This window comes from Melanostigma gelatinosum, assembly GCF_949748355.1.
Source record: "Melanostigma gelatinosum genome assembly, chromosome: 13".
NCBI classification, from domain to species: domain Eukaryota; kingdom Metazoa; phylum Chordata; class Actinopteri; order Perciformes; family Zoarcidae; genus Melanostigma; species Melanostigma gelatinosum.
Window position 1 is genome coordinate 13,571,466 of NC_136646.1, and position 17,236 is coordinate 13,588,701.

A 17,236-nucleotide genomic window follows, 5' to 3' on the forward strand; every position below is an offset into this window, starting at 1 on the left:
TTTCATACAGCTAACTGTCAGTGACTGAAACAGGGGGGATGAATGTAATTTCATTTCAAATTTGAGCTTTGCATGATAATGTGAATGTGTCCACCCGCCGTGTTAAAATCTAATTTTAGGTTGTTATGCTAAAGTGGATGTGTCCACCACCCTTGTGTTACCAGTTCAAAATTTGGCAAAACTCTTCACTCAGAATTCATAGTGTGTTCTGTTCCTGCTGCTGATGAAGATTGTGTGGTTTTCAGAGACAGCAGGACGCCATCGGTTGAGGAAGGTAATGATATAAGCCCTGCACTCACTGCTCTGCTGGTGGATAAAGCAAGAGAGCATTGCTATATTTGCTGCCAACATATGGATTATACAGTATACCATGCAGGAGAGAGCGGTTACAGTCTGACTACACAGGAACCTTTTCATGAAGGTAAACAACACCCTGCCTCAGCCTGTACATCTATTACATGTGCGGATGCATCTCTGGATTTAACCTGGTGTGCATGTAGTGCGTTGTATTACGTTTGGCCTGCGGAAATGTATTCATACCCAACAGTGGGCTTAACTGTATCATGTGTATGTGTTTATAAAAGTGAGGCAGAGAGTGAGAGCTGCACCAACAGTTTCATCTTGCAAAGTCTGACATCAATCTCTGCTCTGGCACACTATACCCTTCGTTGTAGTCTGCGAACACCTTCCTACGGAACATGTGTGGATGGGTGGGCTGCAGAATGCAGGTTTGTTTTATTTGGCCTGTGTTACTTTCACCTCGTGTAATGAGCCCATGTGCAGGTTTTTCCATTCTGACAACAAAGACTTCAATAGATTTTGAAAGAGGTTTTTTTCATCTTTGAAATAGTTGAGGTTGTCTGACATTTTTGGCTGTTTGTTATTTGCAGCCTCCCCCACATGTCCTGACCCACACAAACTGCATGGCGCACAGGGAATGTGCTAATAGGAGTCCATATTTCCCTTTTCCCATGAAAAACCATCAGGGTTTGAGTAATGAGCCAGGGCCACCTGTGCCCATGATGCCAGGAGAGCATGGAGTATAATGCTGATGAGCTTCTGAGGGCCAATGTGCCACTATGCTTGTTGGTCGTTCTACCTCTTCAAATTAACATCCATCTTGGAAATGTTCCTCGTGTCTCCCACTACACTCGTTTGAATCAAAAGCTTTGCCTGGACACTGTCAGGAAAACTGCATTTTTGTGAAAAAGTGTCGGTGTAGGAGCACATTTACTGTACTGCGATGCTAACTGATACTCTTTAGGAGAGAGCTCACGTCTGTGGTCCGAAACACAAGAGTTGTGAGGAAAGAATGAAAAAAATGCTTTTTTAATTGCTGTGCAAAGGGAGCAGCAATTAACTTCCAGAGACTGCAGCGACTGCCAATTTCAGCATTAAACACTGAACAACCAGATGCCCCAAATTCTTATTCATACGAACAGATGTCAATTTAATGACTGAGGAGGTATATATACTTGTTCTGCATCTACACACTCACGGAGTACAAACCAAGTTGCTATCAAAGCTTTTATGAGCTGGGTTTCATTTTGCTGGCTCTCAACATGGCAACGGCTAGCTGCTAACGGTGCTAATAGCGAGAACAGTGCAAACAACGGCAACAGCGCCGACAGAGCTAACACAGTTAACCTACCGGAAGGTGGCACTATGCTTACATATAACTTTATTCCGCTATTTCACAATAAGTTAAATAAATGACAGACAAATAATTGTATAATTAATGTTAATTAGCTTGCACTCAGTTAACAGCTAACACACAAGGTTCTCTGGACTTTTACCAAGCAGCAAAACACAAATAAAACAAATTCAGCTTCCAAACTTCTGCTGGCAAACTAAAAAATAAATCTGCACTGCAATAAGTGCTCTCTTAAATCCTAATTTAAACACTGATCTCAGCACCGATTCTCTCTCTCTCTCTCTCTCTGCACATCTCTAACCTGTTGTTCTTCTGTGGTAGCATGATAGCTACAGTTTAGGACTATAACAAAGAACTTTATAAGATTTAACTTTAATCTGGGTAAAAGACAAACACACATGATGTTACTCTGCTTTATAGGACCACCCATTTTGCAGTCCTGACGGAGAATACTCCCTCCCGGGCTTCCTCTACCCTTCACCCCTACTCGTTGGCGCAGACGGAGGTAACGTTAACTCAACGGTTAGATGCAAGGCTTAGCGAGATAGAAGTACGGCTCCGCACCATGGAAGCTAAGACGCTGGTGACTGCGGGCGTAGCCGATGCGGCCCAAACAGACGTGGCTCCCGCTAACCGTCTCCCTGCAGCCCCCGGGCAGCCGGGGGGCCGGGTGGCTGCTCCCGGGAGGCTTAAACCTGGGGCGAAGCACTCGACTCGCCAGCAGCCACCTCGCGTTACAAACGGGTCTTCTGCACCCAGCAGAGTTCTGGTCATAGGTAGCTCTATTCTGAGAAACCTGAAGTTAGCAACACCAGAGGCTACAGTTACATGTATACCCGGGGCCAGAGCAGGCAACATTGAGTCCTACCTGAAAGTACTGGCTAAAGATAACCGTAAATACAGTAAGATTGTTATTCACGTCGGCGCTCTGAGATCACTAAAGTAAATGTGGAATCTGTGTGTACATACGCAAAAGCCATGTCGGACTCCGTAGTTTTCTCTGGCCCCCTCCCGAATCTGACCAATGATGAAATGTTTAGCCGCATGTCATCGTTTCACCGCTGGCTGTCTTGGTGGTGCCCAGTAAACAATGTGGGCTTCGTAGATAACTGGGACACTTTCTGGAGAAAACCTGGTTTGCTTAGGAGGGACGGCATTCATCCTACTTTGGATGGAGCAGATCTCATCTCTGCAAATCTGACCCAGTTTCTGTATGGACCTGGTGCGTGACAACCCAGAGATCAGACCAGGAAGCAGAGTTGCAGTCTTACACACTCCTCTGAGCTTCCATTCGAGCAGTTACTCACGCAAAACCACATAGAGACTGTGTCTGCCCCACAGCCACTTAAATTAATTAAATCAAAAATAAACGATCGAGGAGTTAAACAAAATAACTTAATCCAAGTTAAAACTACCGCAACAGTACAACAAAATAGGATAATTAAATGTGGACTCTTAAATATCAGATCTTTGTCATCTAAAGCTCTACTAGTAAATGAGCTAATATCAGATAATCATATTGACTTATTTTGTCTTACTGAAACCTGGCTGAGTAATGATGAATATGTCAGCCTAAATGAATCAACTCCTCCAAGTCATATCAATACTCACATTCCTCGAGGCGCCGGCCGAGGAGGTGGAGTAGCAGCCATCTTTGACTCTAGCCTATTATTAAACCCTAAACCTAAACTAGACTATAACTCATTTGAAAGCTTGGTTCTTAGTCTTTCACACCCAACCTGGAAAACAATACAGCCAGTTATATTTGTTATAGTGTACCGGGCCCCAGGTCCGTATTCGGAATTTTTATCGGAATTTTTATCAAGTCTAGTCCTTAAAACAGACAAAGTAATTATTGTAGGTGACTTTAATATTCATGTGGATGTCGAGAACAATAGCCTCAGTACTGCATTTATTTCATTTTTAGATTCGATTGGTTTCTGTCAGAATGTACAGAAACCCACTCACTGTTTTAACCACACTCTCGACCTGGTTCTGACTTATGGCATTAACATAGAAGATTTAATAGTCTATCCACAGAACCCTCTTCTATCGGACCATTATCTAATAACCTTTGAATTCTTACGAACGGAGTGTACACCGTTAAGCAAGAGTTACTACACTAGATGTCTATCTGATGGTGCCGTAGCTCAATGTAAAGAAGTGATTCCGTCTGTATTTAACTCAATACCATGCTTCGATGTGACGGAGGACTCCTGTGCTAACTTTAGTCCGACCCAGATTGATCATCTTGTCGACAGTGCTACAAGCTCACTGAGAAGGACACTAGACTCTGTTGCTCCTTTAAAAAACAAGTTGGTAAAACAAAGGAGATTCGCTCCATGGTATAACCCTGAAACCCGCAAATTAAAGCAAACATCGCGAAAACTTGAAAGAACTCGGTTACTCTGGCGAGACAGTCTTAAGACATATAAGAAGGCCCTCCGTAATGCCAGAGCAGCGTATTACTCATCGTTAATAGAGAAAAATAAGAACAACCGTAGGTTCCTCTTCAGCACTGTAGCCAGGCTGACAGAGAGTCACAGCTCTGTTGTGCCGAGTATCCCTATAGACCTCAGTAGCAATGACTTCATGAACTTCTTTAATGATAAGATTATAATTATTAGAGAGAACATTAATAATCTCTTGTTTGAAGTTGGAAACTTGGATTTACTGGTGGAGAAAATTAAATTGCCAGAGCCTGATAAAACATAGAGATAAAGACGCTGAACATGTTTTGGATTCCTTTGCTTCTGCTATATATATATTGACACACACACACACACACACACACACACACACACACACACACACACACCTACACACACACACACACACACACACACACACACGTGCTGTCAAGTAGACAGGATGAATTGCTGCGATGGCTCCATGTGTTTCCATTATCAATGAAGGCATTCACATCTGAAGGAGAGGCACAAACAACAACAAGACATTCAGCATGTTACATTATTGACGGAACCTCAAGATCTCTGAGAGGTTTCTCTCTTTGATGTTGTTCAGGTTAAATCTGGCAAGCCGCTGTGTTCTTTGCGCACTCCTCTTCCTTCTTTGGTTACTTTTTTTACTTTTGACTTACAAAACCATCTACACCTCCTCTTACACACACTCCTGAAAGCTGTCCAACAGCCAAAAGCTGCTCATCCCTGATCAACTTGGCTGGGGCAACTGGGGATGAAGTGCTTGCTGAAAGGCAGCAGTAATTGAAAGGGGAGACTGGGTTATGGCTGCAATCGTGTTTCTCTCACCTTGAGACTCTTTCCTGATATGAAGTTGGAAAAGAAAACTAGTGGCGTGTAACAGAACTACTATCTGTTTTTTCGACAGATAGCGCCAGAAACCATAACAACTCCGCCACATTTCCTGGGTGAAATAGTAGCAGCATTGCATGCGAGAATCTGATAAAAGCACGAAAAATGAGATGAAGTGGTCGCTACGTTTTGATGCACATGACTGATGTGGCTGGCACCAGCGCCATCATGTTTCACAAGTCTTTGATCGAATCAGATGCTGTCAATAATGCACATTAGGGAGCCAAATGTGATACGGTGGATGCAGCAAGGGGAGATTCAGCTGCCACAGCCTGCAACTTGTGTCTCCATGATGCCGAGCTGCATTGCGACCTGAGCAGCGTCAGAGCTGGGCTTATCACTGCAGACTTCAACCTACGCAGCACCTCACCACATAACGCCTTCCACAGATGAAGGAAGCAGCCCTGAAAAGGTCAAAAGCTTGCAGACTAAAATGGTCATATGTTAGGTGAGCTCTAATAACCGCAGGGGACTGCAAATACCCTGACAATCTCATATATATATACATATATACAGCGTGTTTACACAAAAGTCTACTAAGAGTGTGTGATGTAATTAATTGGAAAGATGTTCTTGGCCTGTTTCCAACGTGTTAGAAAATAAAACATAATCTTTTCCAATGGCAAATTAATTCCTTTTACGCAGCTTTTATACAAGACTGCAGATTCAATGCAATTAATTGAACAAAGTTGAGACTGCCATCGGGGCCGCTGTGAGAAAGAGATCATGTCCTGTAGAAGATAGATACACCGTTTTCTGCACACTAATAGCATCTTATGTGTGTGTGTGTGTGTGTGTGTGTGTTTATAGCTGTGGGCTGATTGCTGCTCTGTTCCATGATAAGGGAAACCTGAGGAGAGCCAGACAGAGCCAGTATCACACGCTGAGAAGCCCATATTGGTGCCAGCGCCGTGCCCGGTGATTGATCCGCCAAACAAGTCCTGCGGACACAGCCAGCCAGCTCTGTTCCCTGTCCCTGCACTTTCCTTCAAGCACTAACAGGTTGTTTATGTGGAGGAGCAGTTCTTTTCACACACAGGCTTTAAACAGCCATCCAAGTATATTTTGACCATGTTTTAGCAAAAGCACTGGTTCATGAATATGAAGAAAACACTTAAAGTATACTCCATTATCCACTCGTGTTCATTGACGAGGCTCCACTAAACAGGGCTGTACTCTGTGGAAAGGTTGTTTGAATATAGAATATGAAGATCAGCCTCGCTGCCTTAAAGTTGCAAGGCAGCGAGGCTGATCTTGCATTCACAGAGCTGCTTCATTCCAGGATCAGTACTGGTCCATCATTATGATACCTGTGGTTGATGTGCTTCAGAAAGAAAGAACATCTCCTGCAGCTTCATCATGGTTTGCTTTGATTGTGACCAGAGAGAGGGCACTGTGTAACTCATCTGAGACGTCCATAACATTTTCCTATCGGATAATTTTCCTCAAATAGAATTGTCGCATTCATGTCATATCTTAATTAAAAGGTTTTTTGCAGAGAGTGTTCCAAGTCAGAATTACAATTATTCCATATATCTGTGTTGGCTGTTGGCAACTGCTTGAAAATCAAACAAATATGGACGCCTCACATCGGCCAAAGACTGTTGTTTCATGTAATTAAACCCACCTTCAATGGATACGGCGTTATCTTGTCAATGCACAGTATTTTAACAGTCCGCTCGCCAGGAAATCTTTTTTGGCATTGTCGTAATTCATTGTATCCCGTGATTTCCAGGAACACATGTCATGTCTTTTTGGCTACTGGGTTGATTTTATTTCTAAAATAACAAACTCTATAATTCTTCAAACTGTGTTGATGGCATGAATGCTTCTAACTTTGTGAAGTGTGCTTCTAAGCTAAAAACATTTCTAAACTACTTAATTTTAATGCAAAAAAGTTGGACATCTAATCAAATCATTGTATTCACGAGTGAACGCTCTTGACAATTGTTGTGAATGTTTTATAGTTGATTTGTAGTAAAGGTTCTAAATCTTACATTATGTAGATTACCATTTACAAATATGTGCCTCCTCTCACCAACACACACAGAGACAATACAGAGACAATACTTCAGGTGGGTGTATGTTGCTCAAAGGTCCAGAGAGTGAAAATAGACCTGAATCGTGGGCGTAGTGGTATATGTATATCTTCAGCACAGTATGTTTGTTTGTGTGGTGAGAGGAGAAGAACAGTGAAGGGGGGGGGACTTCAGGTCAAACACGCTTTTCAAACACCGCGTCTATCAGCAGCTATCACTTATGTCTTCCAATAAACACCTGACAACCCACAAATGTTTTTTTCTTTACTACATTACAAACATCGAGAGCAAGTGAAGCTCACCTGCCATAACTTATTCCCTCATGAAGCGCGCTGGAGATTGGACACAGCTTTAACTCATTATATTCATGGCAGAAAGCAGCATCCGTTAGCTTTCTATTTGAAACACAAACCTTTTACAAGTTCTGTGGTTTATGCATCAATGTGGTCTCATGAATACCAACCATCTATCATCTTTTCATCTGCATTCAAGTCCTGCATTACGCTGCGAGATTACGGCGACTGTTGGCTGAGGGCGATGGCTTCCTGGATGCATCCAGTGGCTGCGGCATATCAATGACGTGCACCGTGGCCAATCATTTGAAGACGCACTTCTGTTGTGTTGTGGTTTGAGCTATTTGTTTCTGAAGAGGGAAATTGGATCGGTTGCAGAGCACGGTAAGCCACCTGTGTTAATGGGATTGCTGTGGTTGAAGCTGCAGCTTCCACCTGACTCCCACTCTTGTTTATTCTAAGCCGGATCAACAGCTGATGACTGACGGGGACGGTGCCGGGTGGCCCGCCGACCAATCTTTATTTCACAATGAAATAAAATGATTCACATTTGGACTTTTTTTTAGTGTGTACTTTCAATGTAAATAATGTGCCAGAGTTTCATAACGCATCAAAATAGACTTGTAGAGCTTGCATATTAAAAAATAAAAGTCCCAGGGAAGGATCCCCTGGCCTCTCAACGGAGGTCCGGGCTATGCCCTGAATGTCCGTTATGTCTTTATTAACTGGCCTCCCGTCATTTTTTAAAAGTGACCCTCGGGCAAAGCAAGTGGAGCATGCCTGGTTTATGGTCTTCTTTCCAGAATCTTACTGAGAAGGTCAATGACAAAGAGGAGAAGAGACCTACATTATTACCTGGACGTTAAATCTCAATCAGCAGCCCCTTCAGGCTCAGTGGTGATTGACTAGGCTTTGTGGATGGCTTCATGGGGCTCTCGGCCAATAAGCCTCAGTCAGTGTCCTTGGTGCCTTTATATGGTTCATGTGGAACGTAAGACGGGGCAATTCAACAGGTGGTGACCACAGAGCACCGACAATACAACAGCACATAATTAGAACTGCAGGACAGAAAAGAGAAGGTGAAGCTGGAAATGAGTCAACGAGATGTGTACGTCTCCTGACTGAACAATGCAAGTAAAAATCCATGCCTTCCTTTTTCAGCCCTGAAAGATATTCTATGAACATGCTAAAGAGCAGTGAAATGTAATCAACGACGCTGTCTGGTGTACAGTTGAATTGCAAAGATTCATAGAGCAGGGTTTTCTGTCAGAAGGCTACCAATCGTGAAGCAACAAGAATGAAATTTGATACGAGAGAGCCGTTAAAGCCAACATCCACGCCCCTGATAACCCACAGTATCAATATGGGGCTGTTAAAATAATTAGTAATTTGCTGAAATACAAGGAATAAAAAGATGAGAAATTCAACTGAAACAATCACTTCAAGGATTACATTTAAAAATCTGATTTTTTGATTGTAAATGTAACAGTAGAGCAAAGGATTTGTTTCTTGATATGCACTCTTCCACGAGCATTTATTCAACTTCTTCAGTTAATTAAAACAAACAAAAAACTACCTGCACAGAAGATTATAGTTAAACCTGCAGGAACTGAACTTTGGCAACTTGCGAGCAGCGGAAACAAGCTGTGAACACATCAGGGACATACAGTATCATTGGCTTTTAATTGGATATGACACGTTCCGTGCTAGACATCCAGCAGACACACAGAGCAGCATTAGTGCTCAGGTGGAGGCGTGTTTCTGGCCTCCTGGTGAAAAGAAGTCCAATTTACACTCTCCTTTTCACTCCTGACAGCTATTACGTGCTCCAATTTGTGTTTGCCATTTGGACCTGAGGATTGTAAGAGCAAAGTTGTCGACCATAAAACCAAAACAATGAGCTGAAAGACACTGAAAACTCTTTGTAGAGCAGTGGGGAAATGTGTAGTGAGGTGATCATTCTCTGTGGGTTCACTACAAGCGATCGCTTTCACATTTCATCCATTGTTAATATAAAAAACAAGGTTCTCGCAGCTTCCATAAAAAGCCCAAGCCTTCATAACACAAAATCTGACCCACAGTAATGTCCCCATATAACTCACCATTCAAAAACACACACAAGCAAACCTGCTCAGTCCAAACACTTAAAGAGGGTAGTGCAGCATTACTGTGGCTCTGCAATTATGAGATTTCTCTGGAGATAGATTTGATACATTACAGGGGCCAGGCACAGAGCTTCACCTTTTTTCACACCCTGCCTAGAGTGTGATTATAGGTGCTGCTCTCCAACTCTAGATATCTGGTCCTTGAGAAAGCTGCGAGAGCGGGAGATGTGTATCTGTCCTGAGGAGAGAGGCTTAGCTTATCAATCCGCAGCTCGCTATCATTTACATTTTATTGTGGATGGGTTGAACCGGTTTGCCTGGCCTTTGGCGCCTCATTCCATCTCCAGCATCCCCCCCGCCGCTAGATTAGGACTTACTGTGGGCGGCTGAGTACTGAGTACTGGAGATGTGGCCGCAAAATGTGACCATCATAAACTGCTGCAAGAAGCTAACAGATGGATTGATGAGTCAGCCTTCTAGTTCAGATTCAGCACATGGAATTTGTAAATAAAATATACATTCATTCAATGTTAAACACAGCTTATACGCGGATATGTGAGTTCTAGTGCCGTTATCAAGTGAGTTATCAAGTCGGCCGAACATAACAATATGCTGTTACATCAACATGCACACGCACTGATGACGCAGAGAAGGAGGTCCTGGGACGTGAGCCAGTGTGGGCGGAGATGCTCAGAGCTCCATCCAGGCTGCTGACAGCTAAACACAGCTCCGCCTGCAACTTTGATTTAACCAATAGGCTTCCAGAAGGAGGAACCTATACACCGCTTGCGCACGCTGTCTAAGCGCCTTTTAGCTTTTCATCCACTCCTACAGAGTGAACTTTTCTAGGTCCGTGCACGTTTAACTGCTGGACATAATACTTCTGTTACAAATAAACCTTATTACTTGAATTGAGCTAAACGCCTCGACCTAAGTCTGTTCACTGAGTTTTTTCTCAACAAATCCTGCTGCTGCAAGAGGTTGGCCAGAGTTATGGGACACATTTGTATTCCCAACCAGATGCTCTTTCTCTACATCATCTCTCCCTCCCAACCTCTGTACATTTCTCCTCCCCCCACAACCCTGCTACAGTTCAAAGCATCCTCTGTCCTGTAATAACCGACCGCAATCAAAACTGGATTTCTCACTGGTTCTCCAAGACAATCGTGCAGGTATGCACATTTTTATACACACACAAGGCAAGGATTCTCTTGTTTATTTACTCGCAAGTCTGTGCGCGTGTGTTCCCTATCCCATGTTTAATCAGGTTGTTGCCTCCTCTCTGGTTTTAGAGTGACAGTGCTCTAAATGCAGTGATAATGAATAGGCCTAGGGGAGTCTTTGCTGACTTGCGGCAGCAGGCTAATGAGATTAGCAAAACCACCAGGGCCCGTTCACGGCATAAGACCCCCGGATGCGGTAAAAACAAGATGAAGAAGCAGGCAGGACTGGGGGCCAATGTGGCTGTGATCTGCAAAGTACAGCTGACAATATCCAACACATTGCCCTTGTAACTACCAAAATATAACACGCTTTAAATGTTTATATTAGTTTACATGTCATTACTGGTCCCAGTGAGTTTGGGATGAAAATAAGGGCGACTGTACAGTGTCATTGTGGGCCGCTGCAGTAACTTTATCCCTCAATGTCTCATCCGCTTTTGGATTTACTCCTATTTAAGAGTGATTGTACAGATTGATTTTCTTAAATTTGCACAGTAGATGCTATCAAGGACAATTTCCCCCTTCATTATCAGCAGCTTGATCCAATCTTATATATATTTATACACATTTAATGCCAGCTTGGTTCGAACTGCTACTATACTCAAATCCACAAAAAGGGTTTACATGCTCAATTAATTTCACATTAGAAGTTCCACCGTGGTAATAGTCATTATGAAACTAAATCCGGACCGCGTGAACGCATTACTGTGACATAAAAATTGACGTCTGAACATCGAGGTAACAAAGCAGGCACATGAGCAAACCTACAAAAACACTCTCTGCACTCACCTCTAAATTCGGCAAAAGAAGGAAATGTCACTGCACTCAAAATAATGTGGTCGCTTCGAAAACCTTGTTAATGGACACTGGCTTGGGGGCAAGGTTTAGATAAAGCCCTTCATTTGTATGGCACCGTTGTGATGCAGCTGAGCTGGAAAAACGTATGAAAGTCATTCAGTCAATTCAACTGCTGACCATGAGCCTTGTATACGACAATCACAAAATGTGAGCACATGATTTTATACACTGCATTTTAGGGAAATGAAGGCGGCCCTTTTATGTTTGGTGGAGCGCTGTTTTTAAGGTTCGGAGAGTGCACTCCGTGACATGCTTGCAATTTAACAAGTTTAATGGGTTTTCAATGTCAAAACTGTAAAACTTGAATCGTCTCACAATTGTGAGGGATTAGAATAGACTTGTCCTTCCTTTCATGTCGTACACATCTCCAGGTAAAGACCTTGCCAGTCTAACCTTATTAAAGGAGGCTTATTATGGAAAAACTCACGACTTCAGTTCTTGTGCACATACATTTTGGGTGTCTGGACTACCAACCAACCCACAAACTGTGAAATAGTAATATGTAAATAATCGGTTTTTTGGGAGGGAGGCTTAAAGAGACAGGCGCTAAAAGTAAAAGTTTTGGACAGAGGGGGAATACAGGTATAGTCAGACAGATAGTATGAGAAAAACAATTTGTTTTGTGAACATTAAATCTTGCAAACATTTTTCTAGCACAAACCCAAAATACAAGCAGCCTGGAAATGAGCAAGGTGATACTGAATTTATGATCAAATGCTGTATTCTACATTAAGAGAGTAGTCCGCTCATTCAGCATTGCATTGCAGTAACATTCTGAATGTAAACAGATAGAAAAGAGGATTGTAATGGATGATGCAGGACCAAAGACATCGGGTGTTTCTCAAAGTCAAGGAAATACGCTTAACATTTCAGATGCTACTTCATCGGATCCCGCCGAAGGACCGTTCAAATGTCGAGGATCCTTTAAATTCTACCGAGGACCGAGTCCTTCGTTCAGAACATATTCAAGGACACACATGTATCCTCCCGGCTCCTAGCAAAATAATACTTGGAAACTTTCAGTTGCTGGCAGTGCGCCGAAATCTGTTTCTGAACACATTTGAGGAAATAAATAGGCAATCCAGTTGCTGAATCTTCACTCATAGCTCTACAAGACCTGATTTAAAAGTTACCGCTACAGATCCGCTGAGCAAGCTATGAATAGCACCGATGACGGCAACTGCAGAGAGAAACGGCGGGGTGGAGCAGCACGATTCCACATCTAACTCTGTGAATTAAAGCTTGATTTCGACCAAACCAGAGTTGGGGATTGTTGGAGGTGGAAAGAGCAAACCAAGATAGTTTTGATGAGTTTTATTTATTTTCTGTTGAGTGTCAATAGTGTTTTACAATCGCGAGGTAAAGTGGTTGTGTTTTTCACTGAAGTCAATGGAGTAAATGCTTTTTTATAAAAATACATTATAATAATTGTAAAAAAAAACTTGTTGATTACATGTTTATATTGTTTTGAGAAATGAAAAAACATTATTCCTACAAAAGAATTGTAACGTACTATATTATTCTAAATAAATAAAATACGCACATCGGCACCCTTGGAACTTGGTAGTTCCAATGGTTGCTCTCTGATTGCTAGGTAGGAGGCCTGCCTCGCCTTCGTATAGGACCCTTGTCCTTGTAAAAACCCGGCACCTACATTACCCAAATTGCAAATTGACCACCGACAGTTCGGTCCGAGGTTTGGTGGTGTTCTGCTAGTATAGTGCATGCCGATGTGGCCTCGAGCTGCTGGTCTCAAGAAGAGATGAGGAAAAGTCTACAGGGTTCTGGCTTGCTCACTTCTTTCTAACTCCACACCACCAGAAAGTTTTTCTTTTTCAAACTAGTCTCTTTATCCCCCACCGATGCTGCCAAGGGATGTCACTTTAGGCGATTTATCAGAATTTGCACAGCTCCCTTTGGAGCCAAAATGTGTTAACATTTGCAGAAGTACCTCCCAACACCTGTCAACGGACATTGACTTGTAAAATTGGTGTTCAAGTACTTGACTTCATACAAGCCCAGCTGTCTTCCTCATCACACTCAGTTATATTTATTAAATACTAAATATGTTTGTTCATTTGTCGTAATCGCTTGTGCCTGGATCACCAATTAGAATGTATGACAAGAAAGGAGGACTCCTCCACTGAAGGCAACACACAATACAATGAATGGCAATTGCTGAAAAAAAATGTGTACAAATTATATCAAAAGTAGAGTTTGATGACCATCTTGATCATTTTAACTTAAAGTGTGAAAAGAGCAACAAACTCCATTGCAACAAGCGACGCGCCAACCATCATACACACATTTGTATCTGCCATGTCTCATTTCTCCTTCAGCCAGTCACCGACTCTTCGGCGACAGCACAGAGATACAAAAGAACATGAAATGACTAAGAAGAAAAGTTTCAAAGACAGTTTGAGCTTCTGCATTACTGCAGAGAAAACATCTGCCACGGTTCAGTCGAGCCAAGGGAGCCAACAAGGCAGAGCGGGCACACAAATCCTCAAACCCGCAACCACCCACACAGAAAAAGAAGAAAGATGTGAGAATGATCAGACAGAGAGGGAGTTAAGTCCTCTGGGGGGGGCTGCACAGTACTGTAAAATCGTACATATTTTTTTATATGGAGGCGTCGTAGATGTAGCTCTTTCTAGCCTCAAGCTCGTACATAATCAATTAAACCCATGTTACATTATGTGACCATGGCTACTGTTCATTTCATTTTTTCAAATGTTTTTGTAAAAGCTCAATTCGTTTGTTATCTTTGTTGCAAAAGCATTCACTGAACAAGAGCTCTGGGGATGATTTAATAATTCCCCTGTTCAGTAACACATTTGCTAATCTATTTGTGTGATGACCAAGAAAGCTCTAATACTCAGCTATAACAGGACGTTACCAGAGCTTGTATACTGTGTTTTTAACATGAGTTTTTACAGCCTTATAAAGAGAATACCTCAATGTTAATGAAGCAATATGTTGTTTCAGCATGATGTAATGCAGTTGCAACTGATGTTTAAACTGGAATAACTGACAGTAACGACAGCATGTAAGGAGATGAAAGCACAAGAGGTGTGTTTTTGATGCTGACAGGGTTGTCATAAAGCATCCAGAATACAGAAAAAGGAACTTACAGAAGAGAAGTTGTGAGCGCCACAGGGCTCTCCTCTGTATTTGCACGAGAGGAGCATGTCATCCAGTTGGTGGCTCAGTCGGTCCATAAACTCCAGGTTGGTTCCTTCAAAGTTTCTGGGCGGCAGAAAGAGCCTGAAGTCCGACAGCTTCCCGAACCAGGCCTGACGGTCCTCTTGAAGCAAGTCCATGATCATGGGCCTCACTGTCCGGTTAGCCAGCAGTAGGCCCAGCCAGTGGCCGGCGAAATACAGGTCGCTCTTGGTGAGCTTGTAGAGGCGGATAGGGTTGTTGTTGCAGATAGTGACTATGGGGAAGGCCAGTTCTTTGGCCCACTCTGTGTGGATTCGTGTGTGTGTGGGGAAAGAAAGCCAGTGCAGGAGGCGGTTGGAGGACCAGGATAAAAGCAGCCCCAGGGAGGTGCAGAGGGCCAGGAGCCAAAAGGCCCGGCGGCCCACAGAGCCACCAGGAACGCAAACGTGCCTCAGGCCGTGCAGGCGTGTCCTTGATAGCAGAGTGGAAGTGACCCGAGCCAGAGTTGGCTTTGTAGGACGCCGCTGACGGCCCTTTCTGAGCATAGCGGGGGACCCCCGCCGAAGACAGCGCCCCTCCAGGGCCATAGCTGCCCACAGCGCTCCTACAGCCGCGGGAAAGGCTTCATTTCCCAGCCAGGCCTCAGGGGCTGGAGCCCACATGTAGCTCCAGGATAAACCCACTACTGTAATCCACACTTGGATATGCGTTTGGCCTTATAAATATTGTACTAATAGTCCATGCAGGCTTAACAGTAGAGATACTAAATGCAGACGTAGTACCCACAAGTAACCCAAAGGAAGTCTGTGTGTTTTGAAGTCATCCTTCCTCTACTGGTAGGGCTCAGATCAACTCGGCAGCAGCTACTTGTTGGTCATCTCTCCACGGTCTCTCAATCCGAGTGTGCTCCAATCATCCAACTCAGCAGGGGAAGGGGGGGAAAAATTCAACTTGGCAAATGTGCTCCAAGCAAAGGTGGCTTCTACATGAGTAAGTACAGCATCCACCGCAGTTTGTGTGACAGTGAACAAGAAAGGATGAGACAGAGAGAGCGAGAGGGAGAGGAAGAGGGAGAGGGAGAGGGAGGGGACGAGAGAGGCAGAGAGGAGGATAGAATACAAAACACCAAGGGCTAAGCAGAGAGGGGGGAAGAAATACAACAAATGAAAGAAGAGAAGGTCATTAAAATAATGAGACAACAGCGGAGGGAATTGGTCGGTGTGGTGCCTTGTTCCAGCGCCGTAGTTTCTCTTCTTCTGAGTTACGTGAGTGTGTTTTTTTCGGCTGCACTGGCTCGCGGAAGCGTTCGGGAGCCAAAGGCGGCAATCAGCTCCTTGCCACTATTAAGAGCAAGCTTTAATAGAATTCACAAAAGTCTCCAGTGCTCATTGGTTTCACTTTTGATGCCTCGGCTTCTTCGTGATGTCACTGGTCGGCTCCTTGCCTGCCTCGCCCCCCCACCACTTTGCTTTAGTGCCACTAAGTCCTGCACGTAACCACAGGGCAGCTTCATCTCTTAGCGGACCTGCTTCTCAGCGCCACAGTCACAGTGAGAACCATGCCAACACACTTTCACATGGAGGCACTCATGCGCAAACAGGGACACACACTCACAGCGGTTTCCTGCGGGGAAACCAGACCAGAGATAATCTGTTCTGTCACACTCTGATCTCACTCCGGTCTCCTGTTACTCTCTCTTCTTCTTCTTCTTCTTCTTCCTCTCTAGTTTTTTCTCCCCCACTCAAAGGCAGCATCTCTAATCTCAATATTCCTCTCATGTCTCCCGCTCCTCCTTCTAAAAATACTCTCCCCCATATCAAATCCATCAACTTGCCCTCACGCTCCTCCTCCTCCGCTCCGCTCTCGTGTCAGTCAAGCCCTGAAAGCTCGACCTCCTGTCAGGCACCGTCTCCTCCTCCTCCTCTTCTTCTTTCTCCACTTTGTGCATGCACTCCCTCACTTCTCCCCGTCGTCAGGAACGGCTTCTCTGTCCACTTTCCTCCCTCAGTGTCCTTGTCTGCTTCCTCCAGCTCCCCCTGCTCCGAATGCCTTCTCTCCCCCTCAGTGATCTCTCCTCCCTCTCGCGTGGTCTCCGGCGGTCTGCTCCTCTTTTATTTTGCGCCGGTTTTCAGGCAGCTTGTCCTCCCGTTGCACCTCTCCTCCTCCTCCTGCGCCACAGCTCTGTCCACGCAGCCGGTGAGCCCGTCACTGATGAGAGCGCCTGTCTCGCGCTCTGCGCTAACTCGCGCTGTCCTTCGCCCCCCCTCTCTGTTTGTCTGCTGCTGCTGAGCCACACCGCTACTGCTGTGTGCATGAATGCGAAGGTTTGTGTGCAGCAGAGGAGAACAGCTCGACGTGAGCGCTCCATTATGCATCCGGCTAATGTATATTGCCTTTTACTGTAACTGCTCATTTGTTTCGTGGAAGTAGTGGAAGGGTATGAGGTGATCATTTATCACGTATCGCTTCGTTCTTAAGTGCTCCTCTTTGTTTATGAAAATGTAATTGTTATATCTGATGGAGTATGTTGTGTTTGGCACTGTGATTTGTTTTTTGTTGAGTTTTAG

The 17,236-nt window shown here is 44.1% G+C and overlaps 1 protein-coding gene across 2 annotated transcripts in view; it reads right to left on the reverse strand.

The window, feature by feature from the left end:
- Positions 1 to 17,236, reverse strand: part of asic2 (acid-sensing (proton-gated) ion channel 2) — a gene marked incomplete at its 5' end in the record, with an annotated part of 298,692 nt that overhangs the window by 74,450 nt on the left and 207,006 nt on the right. Inside the window, one exon of one of the 2 annotated variants that reach the window (XM_079281064.1) lies at positions 14,639 to 15,331. The exons of the other annotated variant lie outside the window; for it this stretch is intronic. Within the exon in view, the coding sequence (XP_079137190.1) occupies positions 14,639 to 15,331 (693 nt within the window). Of the gene's footprint in view, positions 1 to 14,638; positions 15,332 to 17,236 lie in introns of those variants that run through there. 2 annotated transcript variants of the gene reach the window in all.